At 41.6% G+C, this 18,025-nt stretch overlaps 1 protein-coding gene across 2 annotated transcripts in view; it reads left to right on the forward strand.

Annotated features, from left to right (window-relative positions):
* The first annotated feature begins 185 nt into the window (after positions 1 to 185).
* MORC4 (MORC family CW-type zinc finger 4) overlaps positions 186 to 18,025 on the forward strand; it is a 52,967-nt gene continuing 35,127 nt past the window's right edge. Inside the window, exons 1-5 of one of the 2 annotated variants that reach the window (XM_075539537.1) lie at positions 186 to 389; positions 525 to 597; positions 7,426 to 7,558; positions 15,570 to 15,787; positions 16,577 to 16,724. In XM_075539537.1, coding sequence (XP_075395652.1) covers positions 288 to 389; positions 525 to 597; positions 7,426 to 7,558; positions 15,570 to 15,787; positions 16,577 to 16,724 — 674 coding nt within the window. In that variant the 5' untranslated portion in view covers positions 186 to 287. The remainder of the gene's footprint in view (positions 390 to 524; positions 598 to 7,425; positions 7,559 to 15,569; positions 15,788 to 16,576; positions 16,725 to 18,025) is intronic. The other variant, XM_075539536.1, reaches the window with a different exon arrangement.

The following is an 18,025-nucleotide window of genomic DNA, read 5'->3' on the forward strand; positions in this document are numbered from 1 at the left end:
CCTGTACGTACAGCGCAGAGGCAGCTCCAGCTATCGGTGGGTCGGGCGAGGTGCTGACTGGGCGGGCCGCTAGCTCCGCTTGGCCGCCTTCCCCCTCCCGCTCGAGACAGGTGGCTGGAGCACGCCCCGCCCCCGCCAGCTGCGGGGAGGAGTCAGGGAGGGGAGGGCACGCCCCGCCCCGCCCCGGACGCCCCGCGGCCAGCTGCGAGTGCGAGTTGGCGAGGGCGAACGGCGCAGCGCAGCGCAGAGCTCGGCGCTGGCACACGAGTACCGTGGCAGCCAAGAAAATGCTCATGTGCCGGGGGCCCCCCGTGGGCAACCACGTGCAGGGCCCTGGGGTCCCCCGGCTGGGCGGCAGCTTGCAGGCCTTAGGGATCCGCTTGAGCGCGGTAGGTCCGGAGCTGAGGGGGGCGGGCGAACACGCGCGCGCGCGCGCGGGTCCCGCCGGGGCTGCGGGGGGCGCACAGGGAGGGTCCGGCGGGCCCGAGGCCTTCACGCGGGACGGGACCTTCTCGCCCCCCCAGATGAGCCCCCGTTACCTCCAGAGTAACTCCAACAGCCACACGCGACCCTTCAGTGCCATCGCGGAACTGCTAGGTGAGTGCCAGCGTAAGGCTGGGGGGAGCCGCCGGGGGCGCCGGGACTCTCGGGCACAAGAGGGGTCGACTCCTTCGCCCGGAGGGAGGTTCGAGGGTGGGGGGCCGGTGAGGTTGGTGGCAAAGCGTCTGGAGCAAGGTATGTCAGCAAAGTTCGGTCTAGTGGCCAGCGGCGGTTCCATGGGGCTCGCGATGTGCGGGCGCTTGAGGAGAACTTGGTGAATAACCAGGAGGCGATGCATAAAATAACGGGCCCGAGGCACCTTGGCGCCGTGGCGACTGGCGCGCGCCTGATTGTGGTGGGGGTGGGGTAGGACGAAGAGGAAAGGTCTGGAGAAACGGAGTTCTGTAACTTAGGGGATGAGAAAAGTCTAGGAATGATGGGACAGCTCATCAGAGATGACACGAGTGCAGTTGGCTCCAGGCGAGGGCCGAGGGCTGCGTCCATGGACCACGAGCGCCCTCACACCGCTGGAATGAGTCCGGAGGACTTCACCTCGCGAGTCGCCTCCCGCCTGGTGTTGGCTTTTAAAAAGTTGGGTTTGGGGGATTTTTTTTTGGCGGCGGGGGGACGGGGAGGGGGGGCGGGAATGACTTCTGGCCCCCAGGTCGCCAGCTTTTGTAGCAGTATGTTTAAACACTGTGGAAAGCCACGCCGATTAAGCAGTCTGAGCCACATGCTGCAGGGGTATAGAGAGCACAATGTAAAAGCACAGCCTTCCGGCCCATTTCCACTCTTCGCAAGCACACTTCAATTAGGGAAAGAAAGGAGAGCTTCCTGGGGCCAGGTAGCGCAGAACAAACTTTTTTTTCCCATTAAAAAATTCAGTTTATTGGGGGGCTCATACAACACTTCACACAATCCATATATACAGCCTTTGTATCAAGCACACGTACATTTGTTGCCATCATCATTCTCAAAACATTTGCTTTCTACTTAAATCCTTGGTATCAGCTTCTCAGCGAACAAAATCTTACAAAGGGTTTCAGAGTCCCGCCCAGGAACCCCAATCCAGACTTAAGCAATCACTGTGAGCGTTCTCTGGGAGTTGCTTGTTTGGGACCTGAAGTTGGGCTAGCAGCAGGGGATGGATGACCCCAGAGGTTTTTGGAAGAGTGATAGAGAACTTTGATGATTGGCTGTCTGAAACACAGGATGCTTTATGACCACCGTTGCCATTAATTAGAAAAAAAATCAACTAATGATTAGGAAGACCAACTTATATGGACCGCATGTAGGGCATTAGACTGCGATCCTCAAGGCCTGCAGTTTGAATCTACCAGCCGCTGTACTGGAGGAAGAAGTGGCTTTCTATTCTTGTAAAAAGTTTGTCTCAGAAACTCACAAGGGCAGGCCCTTGTGAGTTCGCATTGACTCTATGGCAACAAGTTTAGTTTGGTTTGGTAGGAGTTTCAAGATTGTAAATCTGGACTAATTTTTTACCCACCTGGTGGGGTTGAAACTGCTGACCTCGTGGTTAGCAGCCCAAGGCCTGATTCACAAGAGCCCCCAGGGCTCCTTGTTAAGTGGAAGGTGCAACAAATAAGGTAACTTTTTAAAAAACATATGATTTTTGTCTTCGGGATACATTTTTTTAAAAACCCTCAGCTTTCGCCTGAGATGTTAAATTTAGCTGTGTGTGTGTGTGTGTGTTTCTGTGGTACACATGCATACAGACCCACAGAATTTAAAACCCAAGTCACCATGTTTTTGAGTGATCTTAATACTAGAGAAACAGAGCAAAGTGTTTTCTGTTTACTTTAACCTTCAATGGTTTCTCTGCCCCATTAATTTTCCAGGCAATCTATTCATTTCTCACAGCCATCAAGTCAGTGCTGACTCCTAGAGACCCCTGTGGGTTTTCCCAAACTGTAACTAGTTATGGGAGTAGAAAGCCCAGTCTTTCTCCCATTGAGCTGCTGGTGGTTTCAAACTGCTAACCATGCAGATCACAGCCCAATACATAACCACTACACTGGTGGTTCTCAACCTGTGGGTCACGACCTCTTTGGGGGTCGAATGACCCTTGCAAAGGGGTTGCCTAATATCGGAAAACACATAAATATTTCACAGTATATAATTACATATTGTTCTGTGATTATTCACTATGCTTTATTTATGTTTGATTATGTTCACGTTGTAACAATGAAAATACATCTGGCATATCAGATATTTATATTACAATTCATAACAGTAGCAAAATTACAGATATGAAGTAGCAATGAAAATAATTTTATGGTTAGGAGGGGTCACCACCACATGAGGAACTATATTAAAGGGTTGTGGCATTAGGAAGGTTGAGAACCACTGTACTGCATTACCAGGCTTCCTGATAATGATAATAGAAAAGGCAAAATATGAGAGTGTCTAGGCATGTATAGGGCCAGGAAGGGGAGATGACGTTAACAAATTTTAACCTTGCATGTTATTTGAACGCTAATTTGTGTGAGAGAGGGAGAGGGAGAATGAGAGGAGATTGGGGGAATGGGGAGGTAAGAACAATGAGTACAAGAAGGAAGAAGATACTCTCAAATTGAGTATGGTAATGATTTCACAAATCTTAATATGACTGAACTGTTGTATGATTTGTGAATCAGAGGCCAGTAAAATGGTTTAAAAATTTTTAAAGTGGGGAAGAAAGGGGGAACCGATCCCAATGATCTACATATGACCCTCTCCCTGGGAGATGGACAACCGAAAATTGGGTGAAGGGAGACATCGGTCAGTGTAAGACATGAAAAATTAATTATTTATCAATTGTCAGGGGTTTCCGAAGGAGGGAGGGTGGGGAAAAATGAGCTGATATCAAGGGCTCAAGTAGAAAGAACATGTTTTGAAATTGATGATGGCAGCAGATGTACAAATGTGTTTGACACAATGGATGCATATATGTATGGTGATGAGAGCTGTATGAGCCTCCAATAAAATTATTTTAAAAAAATTAAAAAAGAGTCTTGTGATAGGCGATGAACTTCGACAAAAATACTCTTTAGATTCTTGCTAGACCCAGTAGGGAAACATCTCAGCCCTGATGACTTTACCCTTGTCTGTGGAGGCCTCCATTCCAGAACAAGGCAGAGTGGGAAGTACTGCTGCAAAGCCTGCTCCACATCTCATTGTTTCCCCTGGGAAGCTTTCAGGAGACAGTTCTCATTGTCTCCCAGGGACTTATGAGGTATGTGCTTCAGTTATACTCCTCTAGTAGACATGGGCCAGATTATCTAGATAAGATAGATTAGCCAGAATCTGTTCCCTCCTAGTCTTATCTCTATTCTAGGCAAGGGGGAGGTGGGACTAGGCTCCTCCCACTCAGGGTTGTGCAGAGCTAAATCGTGAGAGAAGCGTTCCTAGAATCTGGTAGCACAGAACATTATATGGGCCTAATGAGGGGATAAAGAGGATCTGGCTGTGCATCCCTCACCTGATTGGTTGGTAAGGCATAAGGATCCGCTTATGGTCCTGCCTGTCCATATACTTCCACGGGTTGAGTTAGAGTATAGGTCCCCAAATTTATTTGATATAAAATTAATTTTTTTCCCAGGGAAAAAATTACTCAGTGCAGCCCCTGGCAATGAAAAACGTAGGTACTCTAGCTCATACTCTAGAGCAGGGGTGTCAAACTGACGGCCAGTGGGCTGCATGCGGCCCCCAAGGTAATTTTTTTGTGACCCACAGATGCTCTGAAATAAAATGAAAATAGAGAAAAATTGTTGAGGAAAATAGCTCTTACGGAAGATCGAGGCAATACTGTACACACAATTAATTCCCTTGTTACATTTTATTTCAGAGCATCGTGGACCACAAAAAAATTACCTCAGGGACCACATGCTGCCCGCCCACCAGTTTGACACCCCTGGTCTAGAGTAAAGTGTAGGCATCTGCTTTTTCAGCCTTCTTGGATCATTCCAACGCCCCCTAGTGGGGAAGGATTGCTCACTTTGGGAAACATTGGGTTGGGAGATAGAGCTTTTTCAAACCGTAGATAGTACAGAGCACATGTTGCTCACCTTTGGGAGGGTGACGCTGCGGAAGATGTACCTGAAAGGAACCCCCAGATTGGTGCCTTGTTATTTTTATAAATGTACTTGTTGGGAGGAAGTGGAAGGTCACTTAAAAGTGGGAAAACAAGTGCAAGTTGTACTTCTGGTGATGCCCCTCCCCATGACACCTTTGCTGCTCAAGATGATCCTAGCCTCTTGCATGCCCCCTCCCCCTTCGCTCTCTGAGTTTACAGGCAAGGAGGTAAATTAGTTGCAGCTACTCCAGGCAGCTACTTGTAACCTCTAAACTATGTTAAAACTCTTTTGTCTATTTCTTTGTTAGTTTTCTATTTTCTTAAAGACCCGGTAGAGTTCAGGCAAAAATGAACTTTAATTTACCTCCTTGGCAGGAAACTCTGGGAGTGTAGGGGGTGGGGAGCTAGTTATTTTGTACATTGAGAGGCTTGTGACCTGATAAATTGAATGCTCTGTTGTAAAACTATGTAATTGGAATTGATGTGCTAGGTGTTTGAGTTGAAAATGGTCATTAATGTGCTAGCGAGATAAAAAAAAAACGTGTCTAAAGTTTCCAATGTAGAGATGAGGCCTTGAGTTTGACAAGCTAAAGGGGTCAATCTCCATAGCAGAGGATACCTGCCAGCAGGAGTAACTGATAAACCCCAACCCAACCTGAAGCCCACTTGCCAAGTTTCTCCAATCAATGGAGGCAGCATCACACCGCTAAATCTTCCTGACAGCTCTAGTTCAAGTAGAAAAAGAAACAAAAAAACCCAACAAACAACTGGTACCTTTCACAAAGTAAACAAAAGACCAAAAAACTCTGATAAAGCTACTTATAATCCCTGCCCAGAGCTGGCCATTTTCCTTGCAGTTAAAGAGGCCACATGGTCTTGAAAGGTTGACTGTATCAGACCTCTTATCTCCCTTCCGGAGTTATTAGCCATGCCTTGTGGCTGTTAAATGACTTTTCCAAGCCACAGTAGTGTGATTTCAGTCCCTTCAGGGGCTCTAGTGGCAAAGTGGAAGCTCTTGAAATGAATCTGTGACAACCTCCAAGTAGTTGTCATTGATACTGGTAATTGTATTGGTTAAAATAATGAATGGTTTGACTATGTGCGATATTGCTCTTGATTGTAAGGGATGTTCCCAATGGAGAAATGCCACTATTAGAAGAGTGGTAGTGGAATGAGGATTCAACCAGCACCCCGCCTACTTGCCCAGCTCAAACACACGTTCTCAGTCTAGCAGTGTACGATGTCGGGGAAAAGGAAGGAGGGAGATGGGGAAAATCACTCTCTTGATTCAAGAGTTAGTGGAAAGAAGAGGGGGGAAGGAACTTATCCAATAGGCAGTGGTTCTCAACCTTTCTAATACCCCAACCCTTTCATAAAGTTCCTCATGTTGTAGTGACCCCCCCTAACAACATTATTTTCGTTGCTACTTCATTACTGTCATTTCTCTACTGTTATGAATCAGGCGACCCGTGGGAAAGGGTCAATCGACCCCAAAATGGGTTGCAACCCCCAGGTTGAGAACCGCTGCAATAGGCCCATGTACTTGGGCTGCTCAGCCATACCTACAGCACAGAGATGTAACTACTCAGCATGTCTGCGGTTTCGGCCATGGTGATTTGTTAGAATATGGTTATGCTTGATATCCTGGGAGTCTTGAATAATCAACCCGTTGTGAAGCTCTGACTCGAATCATGAAATATTCCACATTATTTTTCTACTTTTAACACTTTGCTCTCCATTTCATAGCAGAGATGGTTAGCCTCTTTAAGATTACGTACAAAGCACTTAACCAGAGTTGCTCCTCTAACCTCCCTTCACTGGCATTTACTAGCTTCTATGAGGGCCGTGGAACACTTTGATTTTAACCTCCTCCTCCTCTTTCAGTGAGGTGCCTATTGGACTATAAACAAGGAATGATAATACTGACTGTGATTGTGAACAGGAGATGATGTCTTAAGAGTAGAAAATAAAGTGATCACAAATAAACTGCTATGTGCAATACCCATCGATGTGTAGCATGCTTGTACATTCTGCTTTTCTCACTTGAGCCTCCTTTTACTGTGTGTGTGCATGAGTGTAAAGTGGCTAAAAGACAATGAGAAAAACAAGCAAAATTTTTGATACCCAGGAATAGCTGCTTTCCCCACAGTCCCTGTAGTTTAAGGGGAGCAAAGGCTGGTTGGAGATCAGTCATTGCATGCAATCAAAAATTGACTCCATAACTCTATCTGCTGCAATGTGTGTTATTCTCTGTAACCCAGAAGGGCACTACCATTCATGGTCTCAGCCCACCTTCGGGAGCATCCCTGTGAGAGGAATAAAGGATGATTTCCACCTCTTGAGATCTTGATAGAATACAGGTCTCTCCCCCATTCCTGGAAAGTTTGCTGTGAGCTGCTTCACTTTTAAGAAAGACCTGCATTGCTACCTGCTTTTGCTCACTGAATGAAATCTGAAGAAGATATATACTTTTACACACAGACACACACACACACACACACACACACACGAGGCAGCATGCCTAGTGAGCAGCAAGAGTAGCATGGATAAGCTCCTTCCCTACGAACTAACTATACTGTCTCACTTGGCTGTGTTACTTTAGGTCGTGAGTTAATTGGGATGATTTGCTAGGTTTCTTCTCAGGTCTGGGAGCCCTCAGAAATGTTTCTTATATAAGTTAATGGCAATTGCTTTTTTGCTTTATGGCATTTCAGCCTATGAACGGTCTCAGAGGACCCCTTATACACTCGGATAGTGAAGGAGACCTATCTTCAAAAAAGATGGCTAATATCACAGATTTTTCCCTTTTGCAGATAATGCTGTAGATCCAGATGTATCCGCTAGAGCAGTCTTTATAGATGTTGAGGAGATCATGGGTAAATCTTGTTTGACCTTTACTGATGATGGATGTGGAATGACACCTCATAAACTACACCGGATGCTCAGGTAAAAAACACCTTCAACCTCTTTCTCTTAGCTTGACTTTATGAACTCTATTTAATGTTTAATGATTTTCTGAACATTTTACCTCCCCTTTATTCGCTCAAGAAACTTTTTCTGAGCATCAATTGTGTACTCATGCACTGGTTATGAAGCAGAGTTCTGGCTCTCTTAAGGCCTATCTGGAAATTCAGGTAATTAGGTGGTAAGCAGGATAGTAGTGACGACAATGGTAGGAAGATATGGAATGCAATGAATGGGATCATTCAGTAGGGGCCCTGATCTGGTTTGGAAGTCAGGACATGCCACCCAGATGAAGTGATATTTACGCTGATATGTAAGATATCTAAGGGTGAGTCAAATTTAGCTGGAGCAAGGGACTGAGAGTTCAGGCAGTCAGAAGAGTAAATATGAGAACAGAAGGCTTTCACTGCTCTGAAATTTATAAGGGCTTAATAAATATATCTGCAGAGAGTCAAGTTAGAACTGCCCCTGTGAGTTTCTGAGACTTTAACTCTGTGGTAGTAGACAGCTTCATCGTTTGACCAAGGAGCAACTGGTGGTTTTGAACTGCTGACTTCACAGTTAGAACCTCAATGTGAAACCCACTATGCCACCAGGGCCCCCTACAATAGCCTAAACTCATTCTTCCATCAGAAGTATTAGAGTTGGAATAATTTCTGGATTGCAGCCCTGAGGGTTAACACCCGAGTATAATCAAGCCCTATAAAGATAAGTAGAAAACATTCACTCTCATGATCTATGAAGGTTTTATAATAGAACTGAAAAGTTGGGAAAATCTCATTATCTATCTATCTATCTATCTATCTATCTATCTATCTATCTATCTATCTATCTATCCATCTATCCATCTATCTATCTATCTATCTATCTATCTATCGATGTTCAAACTGAACTTGTATGCCCACTTAAGTTTTCCTTTTCCTCTTGTTTTAGCCTTTCAGATCTGAGGGGTAAGTAATCTGGAGGGTTTACATTTTTAATTTGATCTCATTTAAAAGATTTTTTCTTGTTAAACCCTCTACTTCTTCCCTTTCCTCAATCCCTCTCACCTTATTCCCACCCCAATGCCCTTGGCCTCCACATAGTCAGCAAAGTTTCATGTATTGATGTATAAACCATATTACTTCATCATTGCTTTTCTTTATAGCAGTGATATTAAATACTTTTTAAAACTTGCCAACAGTTTGTGAAAGTTTTCTAAGCATGATGTTTTCTAGTTTGGCCCATGTCTTGTAGTGTTTAAGATAAGTGTCATTGTTTTTTATGGAATAAAGTTCTACATACTAGAGTTTGTGTATCCACTCATCTATAGTTGGGGTTTTGGACAGTTTCCATGTTTTTGTTATTGTGGAAATTGCTCCAATAAACATAGGTATACATGTCTGTGTGTGTTGTACTCTTAATTTCTTTAGGATAATATACCCAGTAGAGAGATTGCTAGATCATAAGGTACTTGGATTTGCATTTATTTAAACAAGTGCAGTCGTGATTTCCATCATGATTGTACTACTCTGCAGATCCACCAGCAACGTAAAAGTGTTCCTAGCTCGCCACATCCTATCCAGCATTTGTTATATTCCGTTTTATTGAATTTTGCCAAATGTGTCAGTGTTAGGTGATATCTCATTATTTTAATCTGTATTTCTCTTATTATTTCATGTGGTTGTTGACTACATGTATGTCATCTTTGGTAAACTGTTTATTCATGTCTTGTGCCCAATTTTTGATGGGATTTCTGGTATTTTTCTTGTTAAAATGTTTTTATTATAGATTTGCCCTTTATCTGATGTATTATTACTACATATTTTTCCCATTCTCGGTTCTCTGTTGACTCTTTTGATGAAGTTTTTGATGTGCATAAATAATGCATTTTAGTAGGTCCCAGTCCTTTATTTTGCCTTGTATAGTATGGATATTTTATTATTTTCAGTAGTGTGTTTATGCCTTAGGGTTCTTAAGTTTGTTCCTATTTTTCCTTGATGGTTTTAATAATTGTGGGAGGTGTATTTAGGACTTTGATCCATTTTGAGTTTGTTTTCATATACAGCATGTGGTATGGCTGTTTCATTCTTGGACAAGTGAAGAACCAATGTTTTTCTAGCACACTTTGTTGAAAAGCTGTCTCTGGCCAATTAAATGTGCTTTTTAGTTTGTTATCAAAAATTAGGTGTCTATAGGTATTTGGTTGTATTTCTGGGTTTCAATTCTAATTTTAATTCTAACCTATCATTGTACCAGTACCAGGCTGATTTGATTACCATGGCTATTTAGTAGGCCTTTAAGGTCTGGGAGCATCCTACTTTGTTTTTTTAAAAATTTTTAATAGTGTTTTTATCTACCCTAAGTTGCTTTCCTTTCCATATAAAGTTGGCAATTTTTCCATTTCTTTGAAAAATTATGGTGGGATTTGAGTATAATTGCACTGAATTTGTAAAGAAATTTTCATAAGACTGACATTTTCACAATATTTCGTCTGTCTCTTCAGGAGCATGGTAACTTGTTCCATTTATGTAAGTTTCTTATGGCTTTCTTTGTATTTTGTTTCTCTGATGAGATTTATTCCTAACTTTTTAAATCTTTTTTGTAGTTGTAAATGGTATTATTCATTTGATGGAATTTTCAGTATCATCATCAAAGAATCTAACTGATTTCTCTATGTTGATCTTATGGCCTGCTACGCTGCCAAAATTTTTAATTGGTTTGAGCAGTTGTTTAGTTGAATCATAGGTGTTTTCTATAGATAGGATTATGTCATTTGCAAATGAAGAAATTTTTATTTTTTTCTGGGCCTTTGTGGATACCTTTAATTTCTTTTTTTATGTCTTATGGCTGTAGCTAAAATTTTCATTACTGTGTTAAATAAAAATGATAAAGGACAACCTTACCTAGTTTCTTCCGAAGAGGAAATGATTTCAATTTCTCCATTCAGTAAGATGCAAGCTTTTGGTTTTGCATACATGCCTTTTATTAGGCTGAGACATTTCCCTTCTATACCTATTTTGTTGACTGTTATTTATTAGGAATGGATGTTGAATTTCATCAAATGCCTTTTCCGGTTGCCATTATTAAGTGTTTTGATCAAAGACCTACCATTCTTAAATGTGCATGGATCCTAATCAAAAGGAGGAAAAATGGGGAACAGAGGTTCAAATTCTCATGGAAACTATTGAGACCAGGGGAACTCTTGGATTTATTGCCTGGAAATAATTTCAAACCTTGAACTGGAATAAAGTCATTTTAAGCTAAATTTACCACAGTGACTCTAAAGCACAGATGAGAACTTTTAAGAGGCAGAGGATCTAAGTTAATGGCGGTAAAACAATATGGGTCGAGATAGTGATAGTGAAACTGGTAACCTTTGTCATTGAAGTACATAATGTAAAACTGGGTGAATAGGTGTTTGTTTTGTTGTGTATATTTTCAGCCCCAAAGATATTAAAATACATCTTTAGATGGAATGGAATAAAATTATTTATATGCCCACTTCTGTATGTGCTAGGTTTTTCCCGCCCCGCCCCAATATTGCATATATTCTTAATGACCCTTACCCCCTTATCACACCTTATTCAAGTGATATGGGGGTCAGAGAGTAGACCAAACAAATATGGTTCCTTTTGGTTATGTCTCTGGAATTAACGTTGTGAAATTTAGTTATCAAGAATGGTTTCAAAATAATAATTAACTCTTTAGGTTTCGGATTCATTCAATCATTATTATTATGATGCCTGTTTTTTTATTTGAGGGAACCTGTGACTTTTGGGGGGAGAAAATAATAGTAAAAAGCTCTTCTTCCTGCCATTGAGTCAATACTGACTCATAGTGATCCCTTGTGCGTTTCTGAGACTGTAATTGTTTATGGGAGGAGAAAGACATTGTCCTGCACAAAACCCTCAAGCACATAGAAATACTATTTGAGCTATATAGCTAGCACATTGCAATCCTAACCACATTTTCAACTCTTTATACCACTCTTCCTAATTTCAGACTAATAAAATAGCTATATAACTGCAGCACAGTGGCTCCCACAGATACAGAATTCCTTTAAAATTCAAATGAAAATGAAAGGATAAGCCTCTTATTAAATTCATTTAAGGTCCTTTATTTTATGGAAATAGTTTGTGAATCAACTACTTTTTATATTCATCTGCCTTTTGAAGCAAGATGGAAGGAAACCTCTTTCAATAGATCCCATAGATTGCAAGTATTTTACCTGTGCTTAGTAGTTTTATTTCATTAACACCCCCCCAAAAAATTCAGAAGATAACAAGGTGCTCAGCAATCTATGATTCTCTTATATTTCGTAGTATATCACCAAAAATTTAAGGAAACAACAGTCCTGATCTTAAAGGTTCCTGGCACGTACTAATGTGTTTTCTTGGGCAGTGTCCCAACTGAAATTTACCCCTCTACACTCTAGATTTGTGACATTTTAAAGTACATGGGAATAAGCTGCTTTATTCCTGGATTCCACCCAAAGAACAGATTTCCAAGCCCCTTGTATAAACAATGTTGTGTCTTCAGAGGGTTGATCAAATATGACTGATATAGATGAAAGAACCTACTAGTCTAAGGCAAGAAATCCCTGTGGAGAATTTCTGAGCAATACCAACCTATAAAACTTATTCCTAAAAATAGTTATTGTGTTAGTCTGGGAACATTAGGGAAACAAATCCACAGAAACTCATAAGTAATAGAGAGAGTTTTATATAAAGGGTAAGTGCACATCAAGAAAACATCCCAACCCAGTGCTGCCCAAGCCCACAAGTCCAATATTAACCCATATGCCCGACACCAATCCACAAAGTCCTCCTCCATCATACAAAACACGCACCAGGATGCCGACTGCAGGAGGAAAGCCGATTGAGTGAACATGTAAGCATCTCAGCACTGGCAGGGGTCTGCGCACGGCTGTTCCAGCACCCAGGGCTGCATCGGGGTAGGTCCATGCAGCTTCTCCTCCTGGATGTCCTGCAGGAAGTGAGCCTTGCCAGCTGAAGCAGGGTACTGCCTAAGGCAGCTGCACCCTGGTCCAACCATCACAAAGCAAGAGACCTGAGAACTAGAAAGGCGAGGCTCGCCGAGCCATTTATCTCTCCACTCTTCAATTAACCCCACATGTGTTTATCAACCAGGCTGCCACAATAAACTAAGTACCTCAGATATTGAAAGAGAACTTTTATTATAGATAAATTTATAGCTAAATATAGATTTGGTTAATAGCAATAACCAGTCTTCATAAATCATTTTACCTATAAGATCACTATGGATGGCAGTGCTTTTAAACAAAAACATTGTATCAAATGATGATACAAAATACAAATTGATAAATCCAAATTATTTGTACAGAGGCCCTGAGTTTTAGATCAGTAGTAAGAGTAGAGAACAGCTCATGACCATTCTCAGAATGCCTTCTAGATTTAGTTGCAAATAAAAATTAAATATTACTTTATAATATGTAGGAAAGTCAAGACATTGTTAGTAGGCTTCCAGTTCATACACACTCATGTTTATTCCAAACAAGACATTAAGCATGTCTCTGCAATCAATAGATGAGTTGTCATTGTCTCCTTAGGGACAAAACAGCTGGCTTCCTAGAACCTCTGTTAGGGTAGTTAAAATTCAAGGCAGAGAGGTCAGCTGGGAAGGTTATGGCAACTGTTTGAGATATCGAAGGATCATTTTGATAATTTTATCAAAGGACACCTGGGGACCATGGGGTCTTATCAAGAAGTTTTCCGAAAGCTGAAAATGACCTTAGTGAGAGCAAGGCCAGGAACATTTCATACAGGATTTTTTTCCCAGTGGGATAATGCACTTGCATATTCTCTGAAGGTCGCTAGCAAAGGCTACAGGAATGTTGTTGGGAAACCTTACCTTTATTCCCCCTACAGCCCTGATCTTGCACCTTCTGGCTTCTTTCTGTTTCCAAAGCTAAAAGAACATTGGAAAAGAGCATCATTTGATTTCCCTTGAGAACGCCCAAACTACTGTTGGGATGTGTAAGTCAACAGAGCACAGAATCTTTCAGGGGAAAGTTAGCAAGATGGAAACACGGCCTTCAGAAGTGTATAGACCTAGATGGAGGCTATGCTGAGAAACAATAGCTTCACAGTGTGATAATTTTGTTTAAGAGAGGTTTATTGATTTGGGGAAGTACTGTTTGAATTACTCTCGTGTACCTTGCCTAGAGTATATAATTTGATCCTTGTGATAGCAGCTCCATATTTTCTATCTAGCCACTTGTACCATAAAAGCCCTGAAACCCACAGCCCTGGAGTCAATTCTAACTCATAATAACCCTATAGGATAGAGTAGAGCTGCTCCTTTGAGTTATTGAGACTGTAAATCTTAGAGAGTGGGAAGCCTCATCGTTCACCCACGGAGCAGTTAGCAACCCTGTGCTTAGCTCATAGTGCCTCCAGGACTCTCGAAATTAAGGAATGCCTAAATATTACTTATATAGGTTTGTTTCCTAGAAGACCAAGGGCCATAGACTGCAGAAATGTAATGCTTTCTTATGTGTGTGGTTGGTTTTTCCCCAAAGGAACCACTGCCCTAACAGTTCCCCTTCTCTGTGGTTGGGTTTATGTGTAGGACACACAAAGCGCAACCAAAGTGTCCGCTGTAGAATGCCATAATGCCATCATTGTAAACCACTTTGAGGTAGAAAATTGAAAGGTAGCTTGCTTTCCTAAGGAGTAAACACAAAACCACAGCCTTCAGCTAGGGAAAGCCAAGCCTCTCTGCTCACAAGAGTAAACGGCAAGGCCAAGCTGCTGAACTGGGGCATATAGAGCCCTATTGATGTTGGAGAATCAGCATGCATGGGCTTGCCCCTTAAACTGTCTCTCTGATTAACATTTGTGGATGCCGTACTTAACAGTGCAGGGCACGTCACTTAGTCAATATGTATTGACTGGATGGTAGTGTAAAACATAATAACATTAGTCAATGTGGATGAAAACAATCCTCAACATTAATTTCACTTGTGGTGGAAAGAGAATTAGGAAGTTAAACAACCGTTTTCCATATTTCATACATTTTTATTTCTTTGGCTCTGTTATTTTGGGGGTGTGTCTGGATGGAGGTTATACGAAAGGGAGGGGCGCTAAATCTGGTTTCCAGATTAAGCTGATCATAAGGGGCTACAGAGACTTGTTGAGGTGACTCAGTGAAAGGTTCTTAATAGAACAAGAGAGACCTTATGCTGCAGCTGTTTGCTGATATTCAAGGCAGAACTACCTATTTTTATCCCTTGGCCACATGCCAATGAACTGTCCCTGCAGATGGAGCAAAGTGTAAGTAAGAACGGGAAGGGTTATCCTTTGGTTGGAGAGTTGAACTTTTCAAGAAATAGTATCAGATTCCTAGAGGGTGATATTGCCAGGTTCAAAGATGCCTTGACTCGTCCTTTGGACCAATATCACTGTTAGCCACTTTGAATATACTCGGAGATAACCACTTTATTTACTCAAACTGTATTTCCAGCCATCAAATCTATTTGACAAGAAAGGCAGCTACTCTTAGCCTTCTCCAGCTTATGTCTGCTAAGTGTGGGTTAAGGGGCATTCTTTATTGTTACATGCAGTGTTTCTCAAAGTGGTCGATACCACCACCTGGGGGTGCTGGAATGAGCCAAGGTGGCTGGAAAAGCAAATACCTCCATTTTATCCTGGATTAGGGGTTATAGTGCAAAAGTTTTTACTGCCAATGGTGAGCTGAGTAATCTTTTTCTCTGAAAAGGTGGAGGTAGGTCATAAATTTGGGAACTTATTGTCTACTGTATGGGGACTGTTTGTATATACACAAACCACACAGCAAACTCAGTCCCATTAGCTAGCTAGAGTAATTTCCTGTGCTTTTACTAGTGCCAAAAGGAATTTCTTAAAAGGTAGGGGCTTTTATAAGCGTTCTTCATTTGTTATCCACACATTCTACTGATGTTAGGGTGCTTTGCATTTGTCTGACTTCTTTTTTTCTTGTGTACCTACAGCTTTGGCTTTACAGATAAAGTAATGAGGAAGAGCCAGTGTCCCATTGGAGTCTTTGGTAATGGTTTCAAGTCAGGCTCCATGCGGCTAGGAAAAGATGCTCTTATCTTCACCAAGAATGGAGGTACTCTCACTGTTGGACTCCTGTCCCAGACCTATCTGGAATGTGTCCAGGCCCAGGCAGTTATTGTACCAATTGTTCCATTCAGCCAGCTGACAAATATCCTTTCTGGAAATGGGGAATGTTGATCAAAATTTAGTCTCTTCTGATTTCTTTGGGTTCAATTAAGCTATCAAAAGCCCTCTTTAGTCATGATGTGGAGTGCAACTTCATTGTACACTTACACATGGTTAAAATGTCCATACACAAAATTGCCATATGTTATTTACCACAATAAAATGAGTTTTTAAAAATGCCACCTCAAAAGGATTATTAACATACTGCAAGTATGAGAATATGTAACTGGAATTTCCCTATAGTAAACATTTTTAAGTAAGTGGATAGATACTTAGCCATGTTTTCGTTTTGTTTCTTTGCTACTTGAATTTTATTGGCACTTCTTACCATGACAAAGGTCCCTGCCCCTCTCTGGTGTGTTCCCCTAAGGTTATCTACATTTGTATTAATGCTCCTGGAAAAATCCTATCCGCCAGCATTTCTCTATACACCTGCTTTCTGGCAGGGTTTTCTGTTAAATGCCAGGTTGTCTTGACCCAGCAGCAAAGCAGTGAGTTTTGAACTCATTGCCTCCAAAGTGTCAAAGTATTTCTCAAATAAGAGACCACCTTTGGTTTACGCTGTAACTCTTATGCTCTGTTAGGCAGGGATAACTAATTTTAGTGTCGAGCTTCATAACCTTTTCCCATTGCCATCAATCTCTTCTATAGCAGTAACAACCTGCTTAATGTCATAATTTTTTCTCTCCATAAGCACACAACCCCAAAACCTTTTCGTTTCGGTAGTATCCACTAAAGAAGTGAATTTTCCCTTGACTCCTTTTGGTTCTACAAAAAATGATTGTCACTGAGGATTCCTTGCCCAGCCTAGAAGCCATCTTGAATTATTCCGTTTTCAACAGTGAAATTGAACTTCTGTCCCAGTTTGACACCATCCCAGGCAAAAAAGGCACTCGCATTCTCATTTGGAACATCCGCAGGTACAGTATTCCAAGAGTGGTCGATGGTAATCAGCAAACATGGTATGGTGAAGCACATCCTCTCCCTCGCACAGAGCATAGTGGATCAACTTGGATACATACTCTCTTTGTAGCTCATTTCGCCAAAACCAGTTTTCTTTGTATTAGTGATTGTTGTTGATAAAATGGGGAACTTGCTCAAAGGACTAAGGGTTGGGGAAGAGGGGAGCGTGTCAGCCTGGAACCTTTTGCCACAAGTAGTCAAAGGCAGTTCAACATTATTCCAAGATCTTCTGACTCTTTTATAATTATTCAGTGCATATTCATGAGCACTGCTTTAAGATAAACAGATGGTAGTTATTTTACCAATTTGACAATGAAAATAAAATGTGAGGCAACAGAACTGGGGGTAACAAAGTATAACACGTTGTTTACAAAATGATCATGTTTTTGAACCAGCTGGATTAGAAGTAGAGAAATCTTGGAAGCCGACAAGTTTAAAGTATAATGATCCTGATAGGATCATACCTTCGGAGCTAACAATATTCTAGGACAGGTTATCTGTTTAATATTGCCATGTCAAAAGGAATAATGTTAAGAGGGTTACTAATCCCTAAAAACCTTTAGCATGAAATGGAAGTGGTACTGGTATATTTAATCAAGAGAGTACCCAATAGAGTCTTTCGTTTCTCCTTGGTTCAAGAACTTAGTTTCCTTTCTAGGCTGGATAAAACTTTGAAGACCCTGTGAGTTTATATGCAGAATACTTCCAATTAAAAAGAGGAAAACGTAATAAGGGCTCACACACTGGCAATTTAGATCTTTCTGAGTCCTACTGGGAAAACTCCCAAGTAATAGAATGCATTCTAAGGTTCACTTTCAGAAAGCGTTTCTTAGTGATAGATATATTTTGAACAACCTTAATTTGTACCTTGCTTTTTTTCTGTGGCCTTCAGTGTCACAAGATCAAGTTCATCATATTGTTTTGCTGTAAGCCTTCTCAGACGTGTTCATATGCTAATATAGATTGAGAAAATTTAAGAGAACAACATAGTATGCAATATTCCCCAATTAAAAAACATTTTTTTCTCCAACCCTGCTGTAGTTGATTAGGCTGTGGGCAGGGAGAACACTCTTCAGAATGTATGTGTTAGTGTGATATGAGAAGGTGAGAGTCAGCATTATCCTTGGAAAAGCTGGAATACACCATTATAGCGACAAGGGCTTTATTCAGGCTATACACATTCGTGACTCTGGCCTAGCCATGAAGAAGGAACCATAATTGGTAACACAGCAGCTTTGACCTCGTGAAGTCCAAAGTA

This window comes from Tenrec ecaudatus, chromosome X, assembly GCF_050624435.1.
Source record: "Tenrec ecaudatus isolate mTenEca1 chromosome X, mTenEca1.hap1, whole genome shotgun sequence".
Taxonomy (NCBI): Eukaryota; Metazoa; Chordata; class Mammalia; order Afrosoricida; family Tenrecidae; genus Tenrec; species Tenrec ecaudatus.